Genomic DNA, 24,738 nt, shown 5'->3' with positions numbered 1-24,738 from the left:
AAATATAATCTCACTTTTCTCTGATTGAGCTGTCAAACCTCCTTAGAGTACAATGTAAATATGTGCATTTTATGGCAAACTTTAGACAGCTGGGAAAACGACATATAAATAAGAAATGGAATAATGTGTGACAGTGAAACAGCCTTATGTATATTTGATAGCAACTGAAAATGTTAAGATTTAGAAATACGCAGCAATCTGAACCTATGAAAGAAACTAAAGCCGGCGTGCAACTTTTTGACAAAAACATTTTAAAAATCTTAAAGAAGTCGCCTTATCAATTTTTTTTATTTTTTATTTTACGGAGTTTTATATAGCGCAAACTTGACCCGAAGGTATCAGAGCGCTTTACATAGAACCAGTTGAGTTACATGAGGACACATTCATTTTTTGTTAGGTACGGGGAGATTAAGTGACTCGAACCCAGTTCCCCTGATTTGAGGGCGACCATCCTAGCCGTTAGGCAAACCCCCTTTCCCCAATCAATGGAGGCAAATGCACAAAACCCTCTCTCTCCACACCCATGAAGGCTTAGGGAAACGGGAGGTGAGCACAAGAAGACATTTTTGAAGTGAGGAGCACTCCTGCACCTTTGGTTTCCCATAGCTCCCCTTTTGTGGCGACTGAGAGAGAACTTGTGCAACCTCTTTTACTTAGGACGAGCCACTCTGCAATGAAAAAATGGAAGGATGTAGCACATGTGCATGGTTAATTAAGCTACCCATGGGAGGAGAGGGGCATATGTAGTGTTTATCTTAATGAATCAGAATTCCTCTCATGTAGATTGGAGCAGATCCCGAAGTGAAATATATAAGGAAGAATAAAAACAGGATTTTACAACAAAAGACATAATACTTAAAGGTTTCACAGGTGTTTTCAACAACAAAACAATGGATATTCGACAAATACACGCACAGTTTTAAGACTCAGATCAATCCGTTCCCAAATCTAAATTATTCAAATGCAAAAAAAGCGCAATTTTTTTTAAGTATGTTTTAAAATGTGTTTGCTGTACAAACATATCGATTTAATTTTCTGAATTAGAAACAGTGGACGTCTATGTTCACCACAATTGGATTGGTATTATTCCTTGAAATGAAATAAAAGCAGTTATACCATTGTTAAAAAAAAAAAACTTCAAATATTACAATGACCCACGAGGTCATATATAGCAGAAGGAAATAAACAACTCTCATTCTCCATTATACAGTACCACTTATAAATTAAACTGCACACGTGCCTTTCACCTTGGTTCCAATTTAAAGTGAACCAACAAATAAGAGCTGATAAATCATACCTACCAGTTCAACAAAATAGAATAAACTCAGTTTCAGAACACAAGAAACATTACCAAGTGAAAACCCAGTAAACACTAGTGACAGTCAGTTATGTGTAGAAACATATTGCACTGTATCAATATGTACTGGATCCAAATTTGGGCGTGGGCATAGTATTCGTCTAAATCCGGACTCCAGGCAACAGTTTGTTCAAGTAGCCCTCAGTAACCTTTAACCGAACGTACTATTGACTACACCCAGACACACCCGCATACCTCCAAACTGATTACGTAACTTTGCAAGGAATCCGCTGATGACCACAAGGGCCCTATTGCACATGATCACAGTACACTACAATAGCCATTTGGCATGCCTGTGTGTGTCTGTTGCATACAATAAGAAGTTAAACAGAACAGAACAGATGAAGGCCAGGCAGGCTCAGTGGGGTCAGGAGGGGTGTTGAATGAGTGCAATCTGAGATGCACCGCTCAGGAGGTGTTCGTAAATGAATTCGAAAAGAGGAAACAACCCTACTGCCACGGAGGTGGCCTCATTTGCAATCACTCATCCAGGTTCTATAGTTTGGCCATCTAAAATTAAGATTTACACACCCTGATGGGAAGCACATTTTATTTGTGCCTTTCTGTTATGTTATTATTTCCAAACATTTTGTTATCACGGTTTTAAAATAGAATTTTATTTACCAGCAGTAAGACCACACTCAAAAATAATCAATTTGTAATTATTTTGACCACATTTGGTGTCTTTTGTATCGTCCCTCAGAAATATCAGGACAAATCAGCTCATTGTATCTAAATAAAACTAAACATTCTTAACTATTATGTGGTAGTGATAAGAGCTGCACTGGGGATTCTTTCTCAGTAAACACTAGTGACAGTCAGTTATGTGTAGAAACATATTGCACTGTATCAATATGTACTGGATCCAAATTTGGACGTGCGCATGGTATTCGTCCAAATCAGGATTCCAGGCAACAGTTTGTTCAAGTAGCCCTCAGTAAATTGGTTTACAAACAGGCAAATGCTCTGCTCAAGTCAATTCCCTTTCTTTGTATGCAAAATTCCCCTTAAACGAGAAAATATTTACTCGCCAGGATAAATTTACCCAATTCAACCTGCATTGTTGCATGCAATAAATAGGATGTTCATCGATAAAAAGTATTTTATTGTTTGGATCCCATTAAAATGATTGACAGATGGTACACCGTAAGTGTAGCGTCTTCGTAGCCTGGGCCAGTGCTCCAATGACCACGCCACTAAGGAGCTTAGTATTACACATCTTTATTCTGCTGCATGTAACTGCAAACTCAACATTCTAAAACAAGCTTTCTTGGCATTACGCTCTGACACCTACGTCACAGCTCTACAGAGTCCGTTAGGAGCGAAAAGGGAAACATTAAAATATCGCAAGATACTACATCTCCCCCTCTGTTAAATAAAAAATTACACATTTTTACAAATCAACAAATATATATTTATGCAATCAGAATTCTTCAATCAACCTTCATGGCGCTTTACTTATTTGGCCTGGTTACTGGAGGCTGGGAGCTGTCATCTTCACGGTCAGAGATCTTCGAAGATGGTGAAGAAGTAACAGCAGTCACTGGGTTCTCAGGCTCAGTATTCTTTCACGATCTTGATCAGAAGACCAATTAATCAAATGCCGAAAGTGAGAAGAGTCTCTGTTAACAGACTTTCCAGGGCGCTGGGCAGTCACTATATGTCCTTAAGGTGGACACAACATGGAGAGGTGCAGCATCATATGAAACATCAGATTTTCTCCTTTGCAGTTGGTGAGCGATCACTACATCTCCTGTTTTAAACGTAATATTCTCTTGCATGTTGCCTCTTGTCAGCATAGGCTTTCATTTCTTCTTTATTAACCAAGTCATTCATTCGAGTTGTATTATTACCTCCTTCTCTCAATCAATCAATCAGATAATTGTAAACATGCTTCTCACCCATGAGGGTCTCAAGGGCTGGGGGTTGGGGGGGGGGAGGGGGGGGAGAAGAGGGGTCTGCAGATCTGCTTATCTCTTCTCTCTGTTGGTCCATTGAGGTAACTTGGATATCATTACTCTCCCGAAAATCAAAGCTGCAGGACTTTCGCCCATGGTCGAGTGAGGTGCTGCACGATAGGCGGGAATTCAACATAGTTTGCAAATTGAGCCTCTCAAGAGATGAACGCTGTACTGCTTTCTTTAGCATACTCATAACACGCTCAACAAGTCCATCGGCCGGTGGCCATAAAGGTGTACTCTTCTGATGCTTTTCATTCAGATGCTCCAGAAAATCCTTGAATTATCTAGTGTTGAACGGCGGACCATTATCAGACTTCAAAATAGCTAGAACGCCCCATATTACAAAAATGACTCCATCATGAGTTGTGTGTAAGAGATCCTCTTTACTGGAAATCGAAAGTACTCATCCACAATTACCATCAAATGTGTCGAGTGGACCAAAGAAATCGATGGCTATTCTCTCCCATGCGTGCTTTAGGAGTTCTGACATGGTGAGAGTATGTTGAGCAATGTTCGTACACAGGCAGTTACATAGATGACATGCCTTGATCTCCATTTCAATCCTCTTGTTTAAATATGGAAACCAGAGTTGATCTCGGAGAGCTCTCTTGGGGGTAACAATACCACGATGTCCTTCGTGAACCACTTTATTTATTTTCTGTCTTACATTCTCCGGAATTAGGATTCTTGACCCTCGCAGTATAACTCTTTTCCGAGTTACAGACAGTTAATCTTTAACGTTTTAGTATTTTTGGTATTCACCATCACTGGTGAGAGGTCGAGGATGTCAGTTCCATGACTGATGTGCAATATTAACTTTCAACTTCAGCATGTCACAATCATGGCTCATGATAGTGATGATCTGGGCTAACGATATGGCAGCAGGCATGTTTGACTTTACAATGAAATTAATGTAGGTTTCAGTCTTCTTGGATGGAATACCTAGACCTTGTATAGGCACTCTGGAAAAGTAGTCAGAGGGGTTTTAATCCATCCCTAGATGATGCTCAATGGTGTAATCATACTCTTTTAATCCGTGCCTCCCCCATTCAATGAGAGGAGGCATCTTTGCTTTTGCATTGCCAAAGATAGTCAATAAAGCTTGATGATCAGTTACAAGAGAAAAAGGCTTTCAATACAGGAATACATGGAAATGTTCACAAGCCAATACCACTGCAAAACTTAGGGCAGTCTAGTTGGGACAAACTTCTACAGGCATAGATCACAATATGCCTTTGAGCATGGGAGTGACTGCTGCACAGTGCCAGCATAACCCCTAACCCAGAGCAACAACCTATATATGAAGCTTAGGATAGAAAAAGGCCACTTCAGTAGCAGTTTCAATGGCTTGTTTGAAACATCACTCCCATTCATGTGACCACTTGAATACAACATTTTTCTTCGTTAACCCTAGTAAGGAAACACGGTTGCAAAGTCTCATATGTATCTTGAACATTAATTGGCCATGCCAAGAAATGAATGCATCATACCAACAGATTGTGGGGGATCAGCATTAGACAGCGTTTGTACTTAAGCAGGATCAGGTGTCCTACCTCCATCAGAAAAGATATGGCCAAAGAATTTTAACGTGGTCTTAAGGAACTCACACTTGTCTGCATTCAACGTCAAGCCTGCATCAGTCAGTAAGCAACATACTCGGGTGAGCGCTTTATAAGGTTCCTTTTGTGTAGCTCCAAAAATCAATATGTAATCGTTATAGTTTCATTTTTTTCACAACCAGCTGTATGACAAGTTGAATGACGCCTTGGAAAGGTTCTGCAGCCAACATGTGTAGAGAAAAGGTTGTGATATACCTGCAATCTTTATTGAATTCCTACTGATGATAACCTTTATTTAAATTAAGGTTAGAGAAAATCTTTGCAACATTTAATTGCGTTATCATATCAGCAATATGTGGACCAGGATGTCGTTCTTGTTCAACTGCCTTGTTTGCTTGGCGCATATCAACACATCTGCGTACAGCTCCTTCGGAGTCCTTTTTGGGCACTACCACTATGGGAGGAACTCATGGCGTTAGACCAGTTGAATGCTCAATTACTGTTATGCTTAAGCATTAATTCATTCAAGTTCTATTTCAACAGCTTCTTACAAATGAAAAGCAACTTGTTTCTGTCTCTGAGCAACAGGACAGACATCATTAATGTGCATCTTTACTTTCATAGTATTTTGCTTTCCCAAACCATGAAACAATGAATCAAACTGACTTATTATTTCAATGTGAGCATTCAGGTTGCAATAGATAGAATAATATAAGCAGCGGTACTGAAACTGAGAAGACAGGCACTTGCTGTTGTACCTTGGAGCACATAGATGGGCGCTTGCACCTTAGTTTTCTTGTGTTTCAATGTCACAGTGAGCACGAGATCCAAGTCTGGGCATACCCTTCCCACTTAGGGCGACAAAAACAACTAATCATGAGTGGCTGGGTCCAAACTGGGGTGATGTGGCAAGCAAAATAATGATGGATTAAACCCAGATCTGTGACTGGGGCTGAGTGTTTGAAAAGTTTCAACACTCCGTCCACCACTTTATTTTATGATGTTGCTATGTGCACCCTAAGTATCTAAAGGTATATCCAGATGAGGGTCCGTTGCTTGCTGCTCCACTGGATTCAAACTAGCCTGGCTGATGAGGGGTGATACCAAAAAACCGGTCCCAAGATGCTTGTTTCTGGTCCAGGGAGGACCTGGTCAGGCAGTTCGGGGTGGACTGTTCCCATGAGGAGCAGGGTCAAGACTGATTTGCATATGGCTCCCAACTATGGTGGCGTGGTGAGCAATATAATGATGGATTAAACCCAGATCTGTGACTAGGGGTGAATGTTTGATTTGTTCAGCATTCTGGTCATCATTTGTTCTTTTTGCCTGCATTTACAGTAGCTTTTTCTCCACAGAAGCCAACAAATGCTCTGGTAGGATTACCAGCTATCACATCAGCAGGCTGTGTATCACTATGATCCCGAGGTACTTAAAAAATTTGCAGCCAAAAGTTTCGTTCATGTGTTTCAGTTGGGCCAAAAATTAGTGAGACTAGGTCAGTCAGCAGAAAGAGAAATTGTTTTTATCCTATTGAACGTTGGTGTTTAAGACTTTGCAAATTCCTCTAATTTTGCCAACTCCGGCAACAGTCCAGCTTTCAAGCCCCACGTATGAAGCAGAATGTCAACATATAAAAAGATGACCTGATTGGTCCTGCATGTCTAGACCATGTTGTCTTCCATCTCAGAGCAGATGATTAGCCAAAGGCTCCATGGCAAAGGCAAACAATAGTAGGGACAACAGACACCCTTGTCTGGTACCCGATGCACTGCACAGGGCTCCAACACTGCTGTTCCCAGCTTAACTCAATCTGTGTGGTTTGAGTATAACACTCAGATCCATTTGAGAATCTCTTCTTCAAAGTGCATCTCTCAAAGGACACTACACAAGTACCGTCAATTAAGCAAGTCTAGGTCTATGTAGGTTACAGTTACGTGCATGTGGTTGGTCAGTATGCATATGCCATCCAGCACATGGAATGGTCTATTAATGTTTGGTGAGGTGTTTCTACCTAGGACAAACCTGCTCTGGTCTCAGTGTATTAAATGTGGAAGTAATTTCTGTATCCTGTTTAATAATATTACCTTTCCCTGTATGCTACAATCTAAATTCAACATCAGCAATGGTCGATATAATGCACGGGGGTCAGAGGGTTTTGGTCAGCTTTTATTAACACTTGGATTATCGCCTCGCAGGTCCTGGGAGAAGTGTACCTCTCTCTTGGGCTATGTTATACATGGTTAATAAGTGTTTTGACAGTAGGCTCTGGTATATCATATAGAGTTAAAGCAGTAGACAGACTGTCGCTTCCAGGAGTTTTGCCTGGTGCCAGATGCTTACCGATCAAGTTAATCTCATCTAGTTAGATCAATATTCCAATATAGGCCTTTTGCTCTAGTGTCAACGTGTGCAAATTAACAGTTTGGATAAATAGGTGAAGAAACAAGTTGTCTGTCCTCGTTACAAGGTCATCTCAGGTCTCTATTTGCCTTAAAGAGAAATTAATACTCCCTTGAACTCACTTAAAGACAAATGAGCAGAAGATGTAGGGGGCAAGCATCAAGGAAAGAGATTGGGTGCTGGATGGGGTCCCAAAGGTCTGTAGGAAATTAGTTTAAATTGATCCATTTCTACTTCATTCACAGGGCATATCTCGTGCCAGGTGAGATCAAGAAATTCTTCTCACATGCCAAGGATACATGCCCCAGAAGTTGTGATGTGAGGGCAGAGATGTTCCACATTGTTTGACAATGCTCATATCATACTGAATACTGGGCAGACGTTATTGCCTCTCTTAATGACAACACACATCGCCATATAGTACTGTCCCCTAGGAAAGTGTCTGCTGAGACTGAATCCATTCCCGGCTAGAAATAAACGTGCATCCAAATTCATTGATCTGGCTCTGATCCTTGTAAAACGACAAATTACTCGTAAATGTAAAAGAGGAGGAGTTCACATCTGGAAAGGTGGTAGAGGGAGCTTATCAGATGGGATGAATATGAAAGCATCACCTTCTTTAGGGAAGCTAAAAAAGCAGAGTCTCCACTGAAAATGCAGAGGCATGGGAGGGATTACTGGAGGCAATGAGGGCTGATGAGATCATTAACTCCTCACCCAATAGTTGTCTGCAAACATAAAATGGTTGTAATAAGCAAGAGTGTTTGAGTTATGTGTAGATATCTCTCGTCATAGTATACAAAATAACAGGAGTAAACCACTAAGTGACTACCCCATAATCCCTGGACACCTCAATCATGGACATACTTGAGACCCCCAGTGCAGATCTGTTACACTTGAATCAATGAGTATTTAATGCCGTACACCATGTTAGACATGGGGAGGGGGTAGTACAGTTTTTCTAGCTTACATGATGTTTAATTCTGGTTGTCAATAAGGATAATACTTGCATAAACAACTTACTAACATTTTATGCAACAAAATCTGGTCAACTAAACCTGAACTATTTCGTACCACTCTGTTACCTCAGTTCTCATGAATGATCCCAATACGCCATTACTACCATCTTCATGTATGTTTTGTCTATAGCTCTGGTATGTACCATATTTTCTATGCAAATCAAAATAAAAAATGTGTTTTAAGAAAGAAAATAAAGTTGTCTGCCCTCGCTGGCTAGCTGTATAATTGTTTGTTATTAGGCAATTAGCTAATTTATGTCTATCTTCGAATACAAAAGAGGTGTGACCTTCTGGGTGCCCCAAAGCTGTTATGGCAGTGTATTGTGTGGGCTAGTCAGGCCAGCAATCATCCTAACCTATCGCTCTCTGAGAGCCTCTGGGCCAGATAGTTTCTATATTGTTATAGTCCTTGCTTGTTGTGCAGGACATAAAGTCGATCTTAGCTATAAACCACTCTCCTCAAATGTGTGTTCAATATCCAATTCTTCAGAAGATAACTGTGTATATACAAATTAATTAAATTGATCTGTTCCCAATTATAGTTTATGTAAGCAAACCACGGTATTTCAGACTTTAATAGATAAATTGATGACCGAAGATATACAAACATGTGAACGTGCAATCAGCTTGATGAAAAATATTTCTCTTTGACTTAATTTCTGAGAACATGTTTAAAAATCTATACGAAAGGAAGGTAGATGAATGTTGAAGCTAAAACAGAATAAGAGTCCTCTTGACAGAACCTTAAATTCTGGAATTTAAAGAATCCAATTGTTTTCTTTAACCTTGTGGGAATTCCATAGACTTGCTTAGAAGGGAACTCTGTTAATGGAAATCTTGTGCTGCCTTGTGAACACTGTATTTAAGCACATACCTCCTTGTCACAATTCATCTCGACTGATGGTAGACCACTACAAAATGATTTGTATTATTTGCTGTTCCTCGCGAGCATTCACTTAAAGCTAAATGGAGCCAGAACACTGGCTCCCCCAATAGTGTCTACACCCTGCTGATTCTTCCCATTTGTCTACAAACTGGGTTTGATCTGCTATCAATGACTTTAAATTCTGGAGACAGTATGCTCCTTTAGCTATGAATTCTGTTATTTTTAGGAATACCCAGTGAAGGTAGACTGCAAGCACCAGCTTTTAATGCCAAGATGGTTGTATTGTATTTGTAATTGTAACACAAAGGATAGACAGAACATCCTCTCAGTCTGGAAACTTGTGACTGAAATGTGTTCCTTTTTTTTAAAAAGGAACTTATTGTTCAAATGTTTCGGTTTAATTTATAGTTGTTTTATTGATTTCCAGGGAATATATCAAATATATTTAAAATGCAAATGTCTTCTCCCTGTTATGTCAGGGCCCTTTCTTGGTTTGGAGTGCTCCCCCACCACCAGTATTACCCTTTGGGGTTGCCTGTGCCACTTTACAAATCATCTTTAGTCCAAATATAAACTTGTTCAGCAATAATTATTTCTATTTCATGAATTTATGTTACTGTATTTACAAAATATGGTCAGTACACAAATAAGACAGTATTCCATTAAAAAAAACAATACTATCGTACATGCCGTAATCAAAACAATAATGAAATCTCATTAGAAATAATGTTGCAGACAAAGATGTTTAAACACACTAAAAGGAGAAATCAAGTTTACATTGTGAATGTCCTAGAATGACTGGCACTACCATAACTATAAGAAACAAACTAGCAAACACAAAAGGAAAAGGAAGGACACAAAATAGAATCAACTCCACAAGAAATGTCTGTTTTTTACTAATATTTACATAATGAAATCTCACAACTTGAATAAGTACTATTTTAATTGCTAAATATAATCTGTAGTTTTTGCTTTCTGTGCCTGTCTTGCCCAAATCACAACAAGAAGCTTATAACCTGTTGAATTATGTGAAGGTCTAACTTCTCAAGAACAATCACTCTCCAGCCCTAGCACAACCTACTGAAGAAAAACAGAAGCCTCTCCCAGATGTGTTCAAGAAAAGAAAAAAACAAAATAAACCTAAAGTAAAAACACAATTGTTAAATTATAGAGTACCAGAAGGAAAGGATGCTGGCACGAACACTATTAAAAGGAAAAGAAGCAGTACCTGAATCAACGTTGGGCAATAAGGAATATAGGGTTAGATGGTAGAGCCATAGAGTAAGCCAACAAAGTCAATAGATGTCAAGGTGGTACATGACCTGCAAATAACACAATTTTTCCCAGTTTTCTATCATACTAGATGTGGGATTTCTGAAAATGGTATACTTTGAGGGTTAAATGGATGAATCATTGTGGTAAATGTTTTCATACCATGGGTGTTCATCCTCATCAGCAAATGACTAGAAACACATGATTTTATTCTCAACATAAACATAGGAATAGATACAACTATAAAACATTGATAGTCTAGAAAAATTGTAACACTCAACAGGATGTGTTAAGGCATGCTAGAGAGAGAAACATGGCCAAAGTAGTAGATGTTCACGCAAGAAAAGGATATCCAACTGAAAGATCATTGAGAAACTGGAGCGTCCTTGAAATCACTGGCTCACATCGTCCCCAGTATTTAAGGTTTGTAACACTAGAAAAAGAAAAAAAGAATAATAACAAAACTAATCCACCATACCGACAACAAGATCAACAGAATGGAGAAGACTTGTTTTTGTAAGGTTTACAGACTCACAACATTACTGTTTTATAAACACCAACTATACATTGCAAAATCAGGTTAAACAAATGTTTATTATGCAAATAAAAAGGGGTTCCCCTGCTAACGAATCTAGTTCCTACACAGGGATAATCTACTCAAGTGCTAATTAATCTTGGGTAACTCTTCTTTCATAACAAATACAATACAGCATAACAACATAAAGGGCACATCATACAATGGCCAAAGGGACAAGTGTGTAAATGTCAAATTTAGATACATTTAATATGCAAATGTTTAATATAGAGAATATACCATGAAAATGTATAAATATCTCAAATTTCTTTTAAAACACAATTTCAACATCACAAATTATTGTTGTACAAATCCTATAGTCTCTCATTCCCTCCCATCAATCCTCGACGCACAACAGCTCACCAACACGCAATTCTTTTTGATGAGAAAGCTCATGTTAAAATCATGATAAGTGCATACGAGATGCAATGTATGAAAAAAATCCAGCAGTATTTCTCAAGAAAAATATCTTTTATTAGCCACTGTTTTGTAATTTTTTATTAATAAGGCATTGTTCTTATTTTGTTTTTAAAGAAATACTGGTGGATATTTTTAATACATTGCATCGTGGTGAGGGTGAAGAGGTATTAGCCCCAGCTCAGACCAGCAGCAGATTTAAAAAGATGATAAAAGACAGTTTGACCGGCATTCCAAGAGGGTCTCCCAGGATTCTACAAGCTGATTGGTAACTGGCAGCGAAAACGACAAACTGCACATTCACCCCGTTCACTGACTGACTGGCATTTATCCGAGGAAAAAAATACAAAAGTAATTTCTCCCCCCAAAAAAAACAGTTTTATGAAGAAATCAGAAAATAATGTTGATTAAAGCGAAAAATGTTGATTGAAAACACAGTGGTGTTCCAAGGTCCTACTCAACCTGTTGGAAACCTGAACTGCAGTAACACTATTTTTCCAGTGCTCAGGAAGCCGGCCTTAGACACACACAATGTAAAAGGAGCATCCACCCATTCCGGTGTAATATTTAACTTCTTTTTTATGAATTCTCATTTTTGAAAAATTATTTCTGGGGGTAAAGGGAAAACAACAATTTTAGAAGTGAAAGAAAATCTGGACATAAGAAAGTGGGTGTTTTTAGAGGTTTGACCTCACAGTCTGGATTTATTCTATGGTTATGAATTTATTATAAGGTTACGAAACTGAGACACAGCCCCAGCTGGATAAGTGAAGATTACTCCTAGGCTTCCAATTCATGGGAAATATTATTTTCTTTACAAAATAATCCTTATGATCTAAAGTGAACTATGTTGGTCAATATCTTTCTTCTTTCAGAGGGCATAAACAACAGTAAGAGCAGAAATCTTTAAAGTGAGAAATAATCCAACTACTTATTGCATGCCTGACAACCGCAAGCACAAATGAATAGAGGATGGGCCCACAGGAATTTGGATGGGTGAGAAGCCAGGCTGTGTCGAAGAAGATTCGTAACCACAGTGATGAAGAACAACGGAAAGTAATAGGGGCATCATTACCCCCCTGTCTGTGTCTTCCTAATCACAGGTCATACTATGATGAAATACCAAACATACCTGGCTGTGTCCAAATAAAGAAAACATTAACCATCGGGCTGAACTTGCCGCAAAATGTGTAGAGAAATGTTATGTTATGTTATAATGCATCTGTAACGCGCACAGAGATACTCAGGAGTGTCCCGGCGCGGGAGGCCAATGTGAAAACAGAGAATCTGAGATTAGTACACTTAGTTAAATAGTGGAGTCTTTAAGCTGCTTCTTGAACAGCCTGATATCGTGAATGTTCCGTAATTCCAAAGGAAGAGAATTCCAAGCTTCCGCTGCCTTAACGGATAAAGAGCTGCCCCCCAATCGAGTGCGGCGGAAACGAGGGACCACTGCCAGCCGCTGCCCAGCAGAGCGTAGATGTCTGCGAGGGACATAGAAGGCGAATCGTCTCCCAAGGTAGATTGGCCCTGTTCCGTGCAGAGCTCCATGAGCCAGAGTGAGGGCCTTGAACTGGACTCGTCGGACCACGGGGAGCCAGTGAAGGTTCCGCAAATGCTGTTTCACCCTCACTCTTCCTAGAATTCCCAGCAGAGCCCTGGCTGCTGCATTCTGTATTGTCTGGAGTTTTTTTAACAGGTAGCCAGGCAGGCCAATGTTCAAAGCATTGGCATAGTCAATGTGCGACATGACAAGAGCACGGATCACCATTTCTTTGGCTGGCCTGGGTAACAGAGGAAGAAACTTTCTAAGAGATTTCAGCGTACCAAAGCAAACCCCAGCAAGTTTTTTTAGCTGCATAGAGAACCTAAGGTCCTCACTGAACCAAACCCCCAAGTTCTTGACAGACTTCCCAGCTGAGTTGAGCCGAGGATAGTCTGAGGGCCACAGAGCCTCTCTGAAGAGCGGGGGAAAGAATCCATGCAAGAGGACCTCAGACTTGTCCTCATTGCATTTAAGCTGCGCCACTGCAAGCCATTTGAAGATGGCAGAAAGACAATTCTTAGCTTTAGTCGTTTTCCCTCCAGGTGAAAAGGAGCTGGGTATCATCCGTCTATGCAAAGATCTTCGCTCCCAACTCTACTAAGAAAATCAAGGGAGTAATATAAATATTAAAAAGCAGGGGGCTCAAAGTAGATTCTTGGGAGGTTCCCGTGGACACCCTTCTGGGGGCCGAAGAGAATGGTAGCAACCAAACCTATTGGGTCTGATCCTCTAGAAATGATTTGATGCAATTCCAAGCACATCCAGCAACGCCAATGTTTGAGAGACGAGAGAGTAGTTGATGATGTGGCACAGTATCAAAGGCGGCAGAGAGGTCTAGTAAGACCGGAGCTGCTCTGCCGCCTTAGTGCAGGCAGTCCCTTATTGCCTCCGACATCTCAACAAGAGCTGTTTCTGTGATAAAGGACGCCCTGAATCCTGATTGAGCAAGATGGAGGGCATCAGATGACTCAATAAAGGTGGACAGCTGTCTGAAGACTGCTTTCTCTCACACCTTTGTTACGTCCAGAAGAAGAGAGATTGGCCGGTAGCTGGCAACTATCCCAGGGTCTAGGGAGGGCTTTTTCAGTAACAGTAGTAATTTAGCCTGCTTCCATTCTGGTGGAACAGTGGCGGACAGGAGGGACAGGTTAATGATGGTATTCACCTCCAGATTAACTACCTCTGCAGCCCCTCCTAGCAGCCTAGTCTGGCAAGGATCAGTGGGGGAGCCTGATTTCAGCGATTTAAGAATGGACAGTGAGTCTGGCAGGGCAATTGGAGAGAACTCCATCAGCGGGGAGACTGACGCAGTAGAAACAGGAATGTTCGAGAAGAGGGACTCAGCCCACCCAGGGGGACTATTCCCTAAGCTGTCCTGGATCGCCTGAATTTTATCAATGAAAAAGCATGATAACTTCTCACATCATTTCACAGAAGCAGGTAAGACAGTGCGCTCGGCTTTAGGTGTTAAGAAACTCTGTGCAATGGCAAAAATTTCCTTAGAGTTGTTTTTTAACTTGGCAATGCGCTCTGCATAGAAGCTGCTTTTAGCCTCCCTAATAGCAGCATAGTAGTCTCTCTGAGCCTTCCTTAGTGCTGTTTTAGCCAGGGGGCAGTATACCTGTCTCCAGCTACGCTCTAGTTTTTGGAAGAACTGTTTTAGTTCCTTAACCTTGCTGGAGTACCAGGGTTTAGAAGTGGCGTTTCTTTCTATTCTGTTAGAGAGGGGCGGGGATAAAGATTCAATTGCCTAAGAAATCCAATTAGTGAGGCTCTCTAATGCTCCATCTAAATCAGTAGCAGCGATAGGACGTGTGTCTAACAGAGCCCTGCAGAAGGCAAAGGTATCTATTCTTTGCGACGGTCTGCTTTGAGGGGAGTCCTTAGAGAAGAAAGGCTTAGAAATGGTCCAGGAGAACTGGATCAAAAAGTGGTCTGATCAAGACACTTGAAGTGGTTCCCTGGTGGATAAAGAAAAATTTGAACAGACAAGGTCTAAGGTATGCCCCCCACTATGAGACGGAGAGGTAATCCATTGGGTGAGTTTCGCCAAATAAAGAGAATCATTCAGTTCCCTGGTGTTACTGGCCTGTTCCCAACCCAGATGGATATTAATATCACCCAGGAGTAGAAGGTTCGAGAAGCGCAAAGCCCTAGGGACAATTACAGCAGAGAAATGTGCAGCAGAGAAATGTGCTTGCTCTGACACAGGCACAGGGAATTCGTTTTCAGGGTATGTGTCAAACACATCGGTATTCTACAGGACCATGAGGAGGCAGGAATCAGTCTGTACTGAAGGGAGCAGATTGTCAGCCTCACTATCATACTCCTCTTCGGGGGATTGTGATGAAACCCCAATTACGACTCCAAAGTTCATAAAGCCTAGACAAGGTTTCAGTCCCTGAGATCTACAATAATTGAGGCATTTCTGTCTTCCTCAACTACTTTATAGACCTTTTTATGTGCTGTCTTAAGATAAAATCAGTTGTAGGCGTCAGGACTAACTTTAATGGAGAAGGGCTGATTCTGGTGTTAAGGAAGGTGGATTGAAGATCGGCAAAGTGAAAACAGACTTGGACATTCTAATATCAAGGACGGCTCTGTATGAGACAGGGCTAGTGTTGCCAAGGCTGCAGTGGAGTCAACCTGTTAGAGGGGTACCTATGGGACCAGTAGCGACTCTGGGACTGGTATAAGAGGGGCTCTGGGAAAAGATCATCAGGAGATGTAAACTCACCTGAGGAATGGCCAGCAAGACTTTTACCTTGGAAGAGAAAAACAACCACTCCTGAGGGAAGACAACCTTTACTAAGCGGGAGTTTCACCGCAGTAGGTTTGCAATGCGGGCTTTACAACAAAAGTTGTTTCAACGACTTGCGCAGGATGGCACTGTAAGCTAAGAAATAGTATGATTTACTATTCCAACACCTTCCCTACTGTACGTAGACTGGTGTTGGAATAGTAAATCATACTATTCCTAAGTCCAGCGCCCCCCTGCGCAAGTCGTTGAAACGACTTGCGTTGTAAGGCCTGCGTTGTAACATCCCGCAATCAACATGATCGCGAAGTATCATCATACATTCCTCCTGAGACCCAATGCTTCTCTTTTTATTCCTCTGCATGAAAGAACAGCGCTTTTTGTAGCATTTCGAATGAAGTTGTTTTGTGGAACAGCTTCTGAAAGTTAATCAAGATTTAGAAGGGATCCTCAACTCCTCTTCACACACAGTGGGGTCAGTTTGTCTTTGATTACCAGATGTCGTACGGATGCATTTATAAGCAGAAGTCATATGAATAACTAAGACAGCATAGCTCTGCAACAGACAACTGCCTCTGGCAGCCCGAAAACTTGAGGAGAGACATGTATCACGAAATGCAGTTCAGACTGGACTGTTCCCATGGGGAGCAGGGTCAAAACTAATTTGCATATGGCTGGGTCCAAAGTGGAGTGTCATGGTGAGAAAAAAAACAATAGATTTAACCCAGATATGTGACTGGGGGTGAATGTTTGACATTTTTTAGCATTCTGTTAATCTTTTTGTGTTGCTATAGTTTTCCTAAGTGGGCAGGGTATGCCCACACGTGGGTCCCGTACCCACTGTGCCACTGGATAATAATAATAATATAAAATAATAAAGACATTTATAGAGCGCCATGGTTACGCCATCCCGGCGTGTCCCCGCGCTAAAAGAGAGAAGAAAAGCTCGCCAGGGGAGAGGACAGTGCGAGGCCAAAGACAATAATGTAGACTTATGAGGAGAAGAGATGAGTTTTCAGTTGACGTCGGAAAATAGTTTCCGAAGGCTCCAGGCGGAGACTGATGGGAAGTTTGTTCCATCTTATAGCAGCTGCCACTCTAAAGGACCGACCTCCCATTTTTTCTCTCCTATAGCGGTGGGTCACAAGCGTGCCCATGCCGCCCGATCTAAGCGATCTCCGTGGCTCATACCAGGTAACCAGACCCGCCAGATAGCCGGGAGTTTTATGCCAAAGGATCCGATGACATATTAGGAGGGCTTTGTACATTATTCTTTTTTTCACTGGGAGCCAGTGGAGGGCCTCCAGGGCGGTTCTGGAATTGGCTCTTCTTGGGAGTCTAAGCACTAGGCGGGCTGCAGAGTTTTGCAGTATCTGGAGTCGTCCTATGCTTTTACTAGAAGCTCCCAGGAAGAGGACGTTCCCATAGTCGAGGCGTGACGTAATCAGTGCCTGGGTCATAGTGCGCCGAGCCACCAAAGGAAGGAGGTCCAGGGTTTTATTGAGAGTCTTTAGGACTCCAAAGCACTTGCCCACTAAACGGTTGATGTGTGTCTCGTAAGAGAGTGTGGGATCCATCCATATCCCTAAGTTCTTGGCTTCAGGACACGGTGTAGGCATAGAGCCTAAACAACTTGGCCACCAGTCACATGTCCAGAGCCGTTGATCACCACCAACCACCAAGACTTCAGTCTTGGAGCCGTTCAGTTTTAGACAGTGATTATCCATCCAAGTGGTCAATGCTTGCATGCAGGCTCAGAAGTTATTGGCTCCAGCTGCAGGTGTTTGGGTGAGGGTAAGTAAGAGCTACGTATCGTCGGCGTAGGAGACAATCTCTACGCCGAACGATTGAACTAACTCAGCCAGGGGGGCCATATAAGTTAAAAAGGGTAGGACTCAAAGCAGAGCCCTGTGGTACCCCCTGTTCCAATACCCTCTCCTCAGACTGAAACGAGCCCCGTTGGACCTGATAGCTTCTGCCCGTCAGAAACGATTTTAACCAACCGAGTGCTCTATCAGTAACACCTCCTCTGTTCAGACACTGTAGCAAGGTGATATGTGCTACAGTGTCGAACGCTGCACTAAGGTCTAGCATGACCAGTGCCATGGTTAGGCCTGCGTCAGCTCCTTGACGTAGAGTTTCGGTGGCTCGTAAAAGGCAGTCTCAGTAGAGAAACCCCTTCGGAACCCCGATTGGGAGGGGTGCAGGAGATTGGTCTTCTCCGCAAATGCCATCAATTGCACATTTGCAATTTTCTCTGCAATTTTCGCAGTATAGGGTCCCCTGAAAGACCTGGTATCGTTTCTAGCGCTTTGCCTCGTTTTTAGCGCTTTGCCTATCTAAAGTGATTCCTTTCTGTGCCTGCCGCCTGCCTGATCGCTGCTGGGCTTACTCGCGCTTTACATAGCTTGTTGTGCCGAATTGGGACTGTTTTGCGCGCTGTGCCGCTTTATTTGTCAAAATTGAACATTGTCTGTGCTTGCTACCTGCCAGATCGGCGCTCCGCTTGCCTGCATTATTAAAGTGCATTTTAGGAATTGTTTCACTGTGCTTTGCGTGTTTGGCTGTACTCCCCCCCCTCCGCCTCCATTTTGTTTGTTGTCTGGCGTCGTCAGAAGCCCGCCCCGCCTCCCAGCTGAGACGCCCTCCCACTTAGTAGAACAGCGCTTCACTAACTACAAACGCTGTGACTTGCTCTCCTCCCTCGAGCTGAGTGGTCGCTCCCCAGCGTCCCCTGAAAGACCTGGTATCGTTTCTAGCGCTTTGCCTCGTTTTTAGCGCTTTGCCTATCTAAAGTGATTCCTTTCTGTGCCTGCCGCCTGCCTGATCGCTGCTGGGCTTACTCGCGCTTTACATAGCTTGTTGTGCCGAATTGGGACTGTTTTGCGCGCTGTGCCGCTTTATTTGTCAAAATTGAACATTGTCTGTGCTTGCTACCTGCCAGATCGGCGCTCCGCTTGCCTGCATTATTAAAGTGCATTTTAGGAATTGTTTCACTGTGCTTTGCGTGTTTGGCTGTACTCCCCCCCCTCCGCCTCCATTTTGTTTGTTGTCTGGCGTCGTCAGAAGCCCGCCCCGCCTCCCAGCTGAGACGCCCTCCCACTTAGTAGAACAGCGCTTCACTAACTACAAACGCTGTGACTTGCTCTCCTCCCTCGAGCTGAGTGGTCGCTCCCCAGCGTCCCCTGAAAGACCTGGTATCGTTTCTAGCGCTTTGCCTCGTTTTTAGCGCTTTGCCTATCTAAAGTGATTCCTTTCTGTGCCTGCCGCCTGCCTGATCGCTGCTGGGCTTACTCGCGCTTTACATAGCTTGTTGTGCCGAATTGGGACTGTTTTGCGCGCTGTGCCGCTTTATTTGTCAAAATTGAACATTGTCTGTGCTTGCTACCTGCCAGATCGGCGCTCCGCTTGCCTGCATTATTAAAGTGCATTTTAGGAATTGTTTCACTGTGCTTTGCGTGTTTGGCTGTACTCCCCCCCCTCCGCCTCCATTTTGTTTGTTGTCTGGCGTCGTCAGAAGCCCGCCCCGCCTCCCAGCTGAGACGCCCTCGCCCCTCCCCCTCCACCATCCATATATGACAGTAGCTCCCGCGCGCAGCGTTCACGCGCAGCGTCCGCGCCCAACCCGCGCCGAAGGTGCGCCAAAGGTAAGCCCGTCTACGCCCGTCCGCGCCTGGACCGCGCCCAGCGCCAGACCCCCTGGCCCCCGCGCTCCCCAGCCCCCCCGCACTACCTACGATGCCGCCACCCTCCTAGCCCTTAACCCCGGCCGCGCCCCCAACTGCGTCCAAGCCGCTCCTGGACGCACCCATGGACCGTTCTCCTGCCTCTCCTGCAAATTTAGCGGCACCGACAACATCTCCGCTACGACCACACCACAGATCCCCGACCCCAACTACCTACAATGCATCCTTCTCAACACCCGCTCGGTCCACAGGCACGCCATTGACCTTTGGAACCTACTAGACACCATCTCTCCTGACGTCGCCTTCCTAACGGAAACATGGATGAACGCATCCTCCGCCCCTGACATCGCCATCGCTATCCCAGATGACTATAAGATCACACGCAAGGACCGCACCGACCACACAGGAGGAGGAATCGCTATCGTCCATAAGAAATCCATCCGCATCTCTACCAGCTCCGACGCCAACATCGCTAACTCCGAACACCTTCACTTCCAGATCCACATCGACCCCAAAACCACACTCAGAGGCACCCTCCTTTACAGACCACCAGGACCCCGCGCAAAATTCAGTGAAGACATCACGGACTTCATCACCCCACACGCGCTCCCCTCCAAAGACTACATCCTTCTGGGAGACCTCAACTTCCACCTTGAAAAGATCAACGACCGCAACTCCGCCACCCTCTTAGACAACCTCGCCAACCTCGGACTTAAACAACTGGTTACGTCCCCCACCCACATCGCAGGTCACACACTAGACCCCATCTTCACCTCCAGCAACCATGTCTCCTTCAGCCACACTACGGATCTCCTCTGGACTGACCACAGCTGCGTTCACTTCACCTACAACAAGCCGAAACCCATCATCCACCTCCAACCAACTCTACAAAGAAACTGGAACAAAATCACCACGGATCAGATCTCCACATCGCTCCTTCGAACCTCCCCAGCCCTCTCTTCTAACGCCAACGAAGCTGCCTCCAACCTCACCCTTTGGCTATCCAACACCGCCGACACCTTAGCACCACTGAAAAAACGTCAACACAAACTAGGCAACAAGAAGGCCTCATGGTTCAACGATGATCTCAAGAAGTCCAAGAAACTCTGCCGCTCCCTGGAAAAGGCCTGGAAAAAAGACCCATCCACCAGCACCAAGGACGCCTTCAAAAGCGCCACCCGTATTCACCACCAACTGATCCGAAAAGCCAAGAAAACAGCATTCAAGGATCGACTTGACAACAACGCCCACAACAGCAAGGAACTTTTCAACATCGTCAAGGAATTTTCCAACCCCTCGGCCAACTCCAACGACATCACCCCCTCTCAAGCCCTCTGCGACTCCCTAGCCTCTTTTTTCCACAACAAGATTGCTGACATCCACAACAGCTTTGACAACCAACCCGGAAGCCAACCCACCCTACCATCTGCTGACCATCTTCCCCCCGTAAACACCCTCAACGCCTGGAACCCAATCTCCACTGAGGACACCATCCGCCTGATGAATTCCATCCACTCCGGATCCCCCACAGACCCATGCCCTCACCACATCTTCAACAAAGCAGACTCCGTCATAGCACCGCACCTCCGAGACGTCATCAACTGCTCCTTCAACTCCGCTACCTTCCCAGAAGACTGGAAACACGCTGAACTCACCGCCCTTCTGAAAAAACCAACAGCAGACCCCACCGAACTCAAAAACTACCGCCCCATCTCGCTTCTTCCATTCCCGGCCAAAGTCATCGAGAAAGCCGTCAACAACCAGCTCGCCGACTTCCTCGAAGCCAACAAATCACTCGACCCCTCACAATCTGGCTTCCGAGCCAAACACAGCACGGAGACCGCCCTCATCGCAGCAACAGACGACATTCGAACTCTACTGGACAATGGAGACACAGTCGCCCTCATCCTCCTCGACCTCTCCGCAGCCTTCGACACAGTCTGCCACAGCACCCTTTTACAACGCCTCAGAAACATCGGAATCCAAGGAAAAGCACTGGAATGGATCACCTCGTTCCTCACCGGAAGAACCCATAGAGTCCGCCTCCCACCATTCAAGTCCGAGGCCTCTGAAATCATTTGCGGCGTACCTCAAGGATCCTCACTCAGTCCCACCCTATTCAACGTATACATGAGCCCCCTCGTGGCCATCGCCCGCCAACACAACCTCAACATCATCTCTTACGCGGACGACACTCAACTGATCCTCTCTCTCACCAAGGACCCCAGCGCCGCCAAAACTAACCTACACGAAGGAATGAAAGAAGTCGCCGAATGGATGAAACAAAGCCGTCTGAAACTGAACTCAGACAAAACAGAAGTCCTCATCTTAGGTACATCCCCCTCTGCATGGGACGACTCCTGGTGGCCGGAAGCCCTCGGAAAAGCACCCATCCCGACAGACCACGCACGGAACCTTGGCGTCATCCTGGATTCTTCACTCTCAATGAACAGACAAGTCAACGCCGTATCATCTTCCTGCTTTAACATTCTTCGCATGCTCAGAAAAACATTTCGCTGGATCCCCTCCGAAACAAGGAAAACAGTCACCCACGCTCTAGTCACTAGCCGACTGGACTACGGAAACACCCTCTACGCAGGTACCACCGCTAAACTCCAGAAGAAACTACAACGAATCCAAAACGCCTCAGCCAGGCTCATATTAGACATCCCACGCAACGAACACATCTCTGGTCACCTTAAAGACCTCCACTGGCTACCCGTCAATAAGAGGATCACTTTCCGACTGCTAACCCACGCACACAAATCACTCTACGACATCGGACCAGATTGCCTCAACTCTCGACTGTCCTTCTACACCCCCTCCCGCCAACTTCGCTCTTCCAGCCAAGCCTTCGCCACTGTACCTCGCATCAACAAGACCACCATGGGAGGCAGATCCTTTTCATACCTGGCTGCCAAAACTTGGAACTCACTCCCCGCTTACCTTCGCCTCACCCAGAATCACCTAGCGTTCAGAAAGCAGCTTAAAACGTGGATATTTGACAAATAATCCTCCTCCCCTTCCTAAGCGCCTTGAAACCCTCTGGGTATGTAGTGCGCTATACAAATTTTATGACTTGACTTGACTTGACATTAGGTTTTTTTCTAATAGGTAACACAATTGCCTTTTTCCAGTTTGTCGGAGGGTCTGGGAGTCAAAGGTTGTTACAAGAACATGGCGGATGTAAGGTTCTAAAGCCGCTGTGCTTGCACCCAGGATCCTCGGAGGAGCGGGATTTCGTGGAGAACCCGATTTTATACTAGTGCAGATGGTTTCAAGTTCTTTACTGGGCGGTACGGTAAAACACTCTAACCTGGGCTCCGAATTCAACAGTGCCACTTCCTTCAGTTCTACGAAGGTTTCTCCATCAGCAGGACATCTGGAGAAAGAGCTGTATATTTTTTAACCTTGTTGGCAAAAAATTCTGCCACCTTATTACATTCCATGACGGAATCAGTCTCCGGGATATTGGAATTTGAGACAACTGAGATTTCTTTATAGATTTTAAAGAGTTCTCTAGAAGAACAGTCCGCCTCACTAATTCTGTTTCCATAGAAAGTGGCTTTAGCAGCTCTAACCTACTTTTGGTAACTTCTGTGGGCTGTTCTATACTGAAGTTTAGTGTGCTCATTCATATCCATGCGCCAAAGTCTTTCCAGCTTTTTACATTCTGATCTGATTGACTGCAGATCTATAGTGTACCATAGGGCCGATCTCCTAACTCTGTTCCCTTGTTTGGCCGCGGATAAAGGGGCTACCCTGTTCAAGGCATCAAGAATCCAGGTTTCTAAGTTTTGATTAGCACTTTCACTATCCGTGCCTCCCGGCATCCCACCTAAGCTTAGCATATCGCTAAAGATAGGTTGTGAAATGTTTTTCAATTTGCGGTATGGGTAGCTATTGTTGCCACTCAACTGGGGGGCAGGCCTAACTAAAGAGCAAATTTCAAAAGGGACTAGAAAATGGTCTGTCCAGGGAAGTGGGTTAGGAATACTCGTGGTTATGCCCTCCCAGTTGGCAAACACCGATTTATCAGTACCAAATTTGTATTTTGTAATTCCTGCCTCATCTCCGTGGCTTCCTTTAACTGGATGTCATCAAAATGAATATTTAGATCACCCAGAAGCAGGACCTTCCTATGTCTGAGCGCTAGGTGAGCAAGGTGTTCTTGCAAACTCTGCCTAAAATTTCCCAGGGTCCCAGGAGGTCTATAAAGGAGGACATCCGAGATATGGTCTTGAGGGCCAAGTTTCAGTGCGAATTTGCCGGCTTCGCAATTCTCTATTCCAAGAGGTTCGAGGGAGCATACCAGGGGGGCCTTGCAGATCACTGCAATCCCGCCTCCTCGGCCTGACGGTCGATCCACCCTGGCTAAACTATAGCCGGGTGGAAGGGATTCGATAATCTCGGGGTCGGAATCTACCCCCAGCCATGTCTCCATCAGAAAAAGAAAATCTAGGCCCTCCTCTAAGAGCAGGTCCCAAATTTGCAAGGCGTGTCTCGGGAGGGATCGACAATTTAACAAGCCTCCTCTGAGGCTCCTTGTCCGTTCTTTGTTGCCTCTCTGTTTACTGGTTTTAAATGGGCAATGTCGGCATTTGACAGAGGATATAACCTCCATTTTGTGCCTGCAACACTCATTTATCGATGGGCATAAGTTCCATAGGTCCTGTCTATTATAGGTTATCAGGTCAGTCGGAGAAAGGTTAGGGGTTGTGGCCCTGGACCGCGGACAGGCTTGTCTTAGGCGCGCCTTCGTCGCGCAAACGTCGCGCCCGATGCGCGACCGAAAAATGCACATAATTTATGTTGCTCCGGGGCTGTGGGTTGAGGGGGTGTGGCCTGAAAGGGGCGTGGCCTCCGCTCGTGGCGGGAGGGCACGAGGGGGAGTATGCGACCAGCGTGCAGCGTCAGCGCTTGCTCCGCTGCGTGCAACTGCTGTTTCTTTTAGGTAGGTTTAAGAACACAAGCAATCTGTGACCGTAGTTTTCTAAAAACACAAACAATTAGTGAACAGTGAAATTCTAAAAACACAAGTAATCTGTGATGATATTTTTAAAAGATGGCGCCTCGCTCCTGGCTTTCCGCCTCAGGAGCTTACCTCTCAGTTTTGCTGGGTGCCCTGACAGCGTCGGCTTTTATTCGGGAGTGTCTGGGGGCGTGGCCTGAAAGGGGCGTGGCCTCCGCTCGTGGCAGGAGGCCGCGAGGGGGAGTATGCGACCAGCGTGCAGCGTCAGCGCTGACTCCGCTGCGTGCAACTGCTGTTTCTTTTAGGTAGGTTTAAGAACACAAGCAATCTG

General features: G+C 44.4%; 1 protein-coding gene across 1 annotated transcript in view; it reads right to left on the bottom strand.

The window, feature by feature from the left end:
* The window catches only part of RANBP17 (RAN binding protein 17), a 1,388,837-nt gene that overhangs the window by 446,684 nt on the left and 917,415 nt on the right, over positions 1 to 24,738 (bottom strand). Inside the window, exon 16 of the mRNA XM_086931437.1 lies at positions 10,807 to 10,887. Coding sequence (XP_086787563.1) covers positions 10,807 to 10,887 — 81 coding nt within the window. The remainder of the gene's footprint in view (positions 1 to 10,806; positions 10,888 to 24,738) is intronic.

Source organism: Lissotriton vulgaris, chromosome 7, assembly GCF_964263255.1.
Source record: "Lissotriton vulgaris chromosome 7, aLisVul1.2, whole genome shotgun sequence".
Lineage (NCBI taxonomy): Eukaryota > Metazoa > Chordata > Amphibia > Caudata > Salamandridae > Lissotriton > Lissotriton vulgaris.
The sequence above is the reverse complement of the archived record's forward strand: the minus strand, read 5'-3'. Positions and strand labels throughout refer to the sequence as shown.